General features: G+C 39.2%; 1 protein-coding gene across 1 annotated transcript; it reads left to right on the top strand.

Moving 5' to 3' along the window:
* Positions 1-455: 455 nt before the first annotated feature.
* lbx1b (ladybird homeobox 1b) lies at positions 456-2,070 on the top strand. The gene is made up of 2 exons (XM_061233199.1): positions 456-780; positions 1,580-2,070. The coding sequence occupies exons 1-2, from the start codon at positions 456-458 to the stop codon at positions 2,068-2,070; spliced, it is 816 nt and encodes a 271-aa protein (XP_061089183.1).
* Positions 2,071-3,966: the final 1,896 nt, after the last annotated feature.

Genomic DNA, 3,966 nt, shown 5'->3' with positions numbered 1-3,966 from the left:
CTGGCCATGCCTTCTAATTAATGGGGCTCCCTACTTGCAAAAGCCTGCATTGGACTGCAACATAGTCAAAGAGTGAAAGACGGAGGGCGAAAGTGCCACTGGAGATAATTGATTACCTCCCAATCAACAATAACTTGTTAGTAATAGTCAATTGCGGCGACTCCTTGGGCTTCAACATTTTCAAGGAAGTACCACTCTCTCTCGGATTGCCACACGTCGTGGAGATTATTTCTAGAAGAACCCGGGACTAGGAAAGTCGAAATGCAGGACTTAAAATGAGACTTCATAGATATCCAACCATGCGACAAAACCGAAAAAATGCTGTTTGATTTAGTATTTATAATCTAACGGCTTTTCGAGCACCATCAAGCTATTTTATGACACATTTTTCTTGCTAAATCGAATAATATTTTATTGATATTTCTCAAAGTCAGTCAAAGTAACAGTAGCAAATTATGACATCAAAGGAGGACGCGAAATGCGCTGCCGTTGAAGAGAGAAGGCGAAGTCCGTTGGATCATCTTCCGCCGCCAGCAAATTCCAACAAACCGCTCACGCCATTCAGCATCGAGGACATTCTCAACAAACCCTCGGTCAAGCGAAGTTATACAATTTGCGGGACAGCGCACCTTATTTCCTCGGCAGAAAAACACCCTCCACCGGGTCTTCCCCTGTCCAGTCGGCCACTTCTCTCCCAGACGTCTCCACTTTGCGCCCTGGAGGAGCTAGCCAGCAAAACCTTCAAAGGACTAGAAGTGAGTGTTCTTCAGGCGGCTGAAGGTACGTGTTTGCAATTGATTACAAAGCTAAAATGCCAGCAATTCAATATAATGCAATATCACACATGATATTATAATTATTTAGCTTAAAAACATTGACATGGGAAACGATCTAAAAGTTAAGTCGTGCATTAACCTGTTTTATGTTTTTATTTTTTTAAACAAATATTATATTTTTTGTAGGTTATATTGTGATAAATACCTAGAGCTGCACATCAAACAATGGATGTACATTTAGCTACATAAATAATTTCCATGAAGCTTATTTGATATTTTCAGTAGGCCGGTATGATCCATTTATAACATCTTGAAATAAGAACAACAAATGCTATATCTTTTTTTTTTTTTAAACAAGACGCATGCATGTTGTTGAAAGAGAAAATTGGACTGAAAATGTTAGTCCCTGCCTTACAATCATAAAGACAGAAATTCCACAGCTGTCAGCATAAAACCTGCGCGCAGAATAAGAAAACACACAGGAAGTGTGGGTCCGTTTGCGTGTGAATTATAATAGCAATATTTTAATACCCTAAATATTTTTCATTGTTAAAGCACAATATCACGCTTAGTCAAAGTCGGTTAAAAATGAGAAAAGAAGGCTATTTATGAGAGCACATTCATGTTGAATTCTGTGACGCTTCGCTTTGTGTAATCACTTGGAGCGTTCTCTTTCATGCCAGTGACAGGCCCAGACTCCTAACCATGCAGACCCAGTCGTTATTAGAATATTAATATGCTTCTATGTGAATATCTTTGAAAATATGAACATAATTAATTTGATGACATGTGCACCTTCACAGGGAGGGACGGAATGACTTTGTTTGGTCAACGGAACACTCCAAAAAAGCGAAGGAAGTCAAGAACGGCGTTCACTAATCATCAGATCTATGAACTTGAAAAAAGATTTCTATACCAGAAATACTTGTCTCCTGCTGACCGAGATCAAATCGCCCAGCAACTGGGGTTAACGAATGCCCAAGTCATCACATGGTTTCAAAACCGCCGAGCCAAACTCAAGCGTGATTTGGAAGAAATGAAAGCCGACGTGGAGTCGGCCAAGGCGCTGGGTTCAGTACCTTTGGAGAAAATGGCCAAACTGGCTGACCTCGAGAAATGCGCCAACGGAACACTGGGACGTCCGAGGTCCGAGTCGCCGACGCTATCTAGCCATGAGCAGGACATCTCGAACAAACTGCGGTTGTCTCCGCTGTCCCCATATACTGACAACACAACAAGTAAAGAATGTTCGGAGGACGAGGACGAGGACGTGGAAATTGATGTCGACGACTGATTGATTATTGTTTGAATGACTGTGATAAGGAACGCGGCAACAACCTTTATTATCATCATTATTGCTGTTGTTACTCTTGCAGCGGTTGCTGTTGTTAAGTGATAGCCTACAATTATATTGAATTCACAGTGACGTAAAAATAAACAAAAGTATATCACAGCAAGCATGAACGGTGTAACGGTATGCGACGACAGCTATATCAATCATGTCATCAGCATTTTACCAAGGAAGTGGTTTCCAGTAAAAGCAATAAGAATATTTTACATAACGCGTGTCTACCGAATGATACAGGACTGCAACTCACTTGTGCGTGTTGTAGCCTACGCTCTCTTTTGCGCGCTCTCCCTCTCTCGCTTACGCACACACACACACACACACTCACACACACACACACACACACACACACACACACACACACACACACTCTCTCTCGATCTCTCTCGCTTACGCAAACACACATACACACACATACAGAAAGAAAAATATGAACACACTAGTGAATACAGACAAGTACAAACACGCACGCACACACACGCACCAAGATTCATACAGATACACTCATTGTTAGTAACCTCATTTACTGTATTTTATTGCGTTCATTATGCTACAGCATTTTTCGACTTTTGCATGTTATGGAAATGCATGTTTTGTTTTATTATAGCATTTATTTATTTTTATTTTAGCTCAAATTTATGTCATATCGGCTATTTACTTTGAATTCACACTCTGTATAGGCCTACACCCTTGATTTGCTCATGCGTGTGTCCGTGTGTGTACATATAGGGTGCTTACATATAAATACATTTACACACCGTATTCCTTATTTATTCAGCATTGCATGAAAGGGAAATTAAATCACAACAAAAAGGTTTGCGTTTGATAGACGAATGTATAATAAATTTTCAGACAAAGGCATCGACAAAATAAAAAGAAGACGTCAATTGCAGTGATAAAAAAAACTGTCTATTTACTTTAGGTAGGATTATATTCATCTGTTTGAATACAATAAAGTAATTTACATTTTAATAGACTTCCTAGGTTTTGTATGCCTGTAAGTGCCTTTTTAAAACCAGGACACTATTTAAAACCAATGTAATGTGTATGTATATAAAATGGAAATAAACATCGCTTTTCTCAGTATTCCTCGCAGTTATTACAGTAGTAGTAGGCCAGAAGTAAAACGCTCGCTCCCATAAACACTACCCGAGCATATAGTATAACACAATAAAGAGTAGGTCTATCTTCAACGTCGCTGATGATATGTTTTGGAAAATAAAGTACTGTATTGTATTTATATCGGTCTTATTACCAACTCGAAACCCAAACTAAAACATGGCAGTGTTTCCAGTATTTATTTATTTTAAAGTTATTTTTATTTGTCGAAGTTAGCAGAATCTGAGCGAGTCTTAAAGAAAAAAAAACCTGTTTAAAAACAAGCTACCAACGCGCTTTATTCTATTGTTTTCACTTCAGAAGATATACAAAACATTTTTCCCGTCTCAGCATCGTTTATCCTTTCACATTTTAAAGCGTAACCTGCCTTCTTGACCCTGCAACGTGTGTTTTCCTATTCTGAATGAAATTTATGTGAGAAACACAAATCTGGTCCGGGGAGAAAAAAAGAGAAGATGCCACAAAAACACAAGGTTTTGGGCCAGTTTCTCTAGGGCTATATAATCCTTTTTTGAAAAGGGACGAGGCTATAATTTTTAGCGTAAAGCATGAAAACTGGGGACAAATGAGCAGTCTTCCCTGATGTGACAAGTGACAATGGAGCATGCACAGACTCCCGCGGCTCTCAATACTGTGACAAGTGTGTCCCACCGCACAAAAAGGACTCAAACGTTTGGAGGCCATATGGTTTTTGAATTTTCTTCACAATTTTCAGTCAGTTTG

The sequence above is a fragment of the Conger conger genome, chromosome 2 (assembly GCF_963514075.1).
Source record: "Conger conger chromosome 2, fConCon1.1, whole genome shotgun sequence".
Taxonomy (NCBI): Eukaryota; Metazoa; Chordata; class Actinopteri; order Anguilliformes; family Congridae; genus Conger; species Conger conger.
The sequence above is the reverse complement of the archived record's forward strand: the minus strand, read 5'-3'. Positions and strand labels throughout refer to the sequence as shown.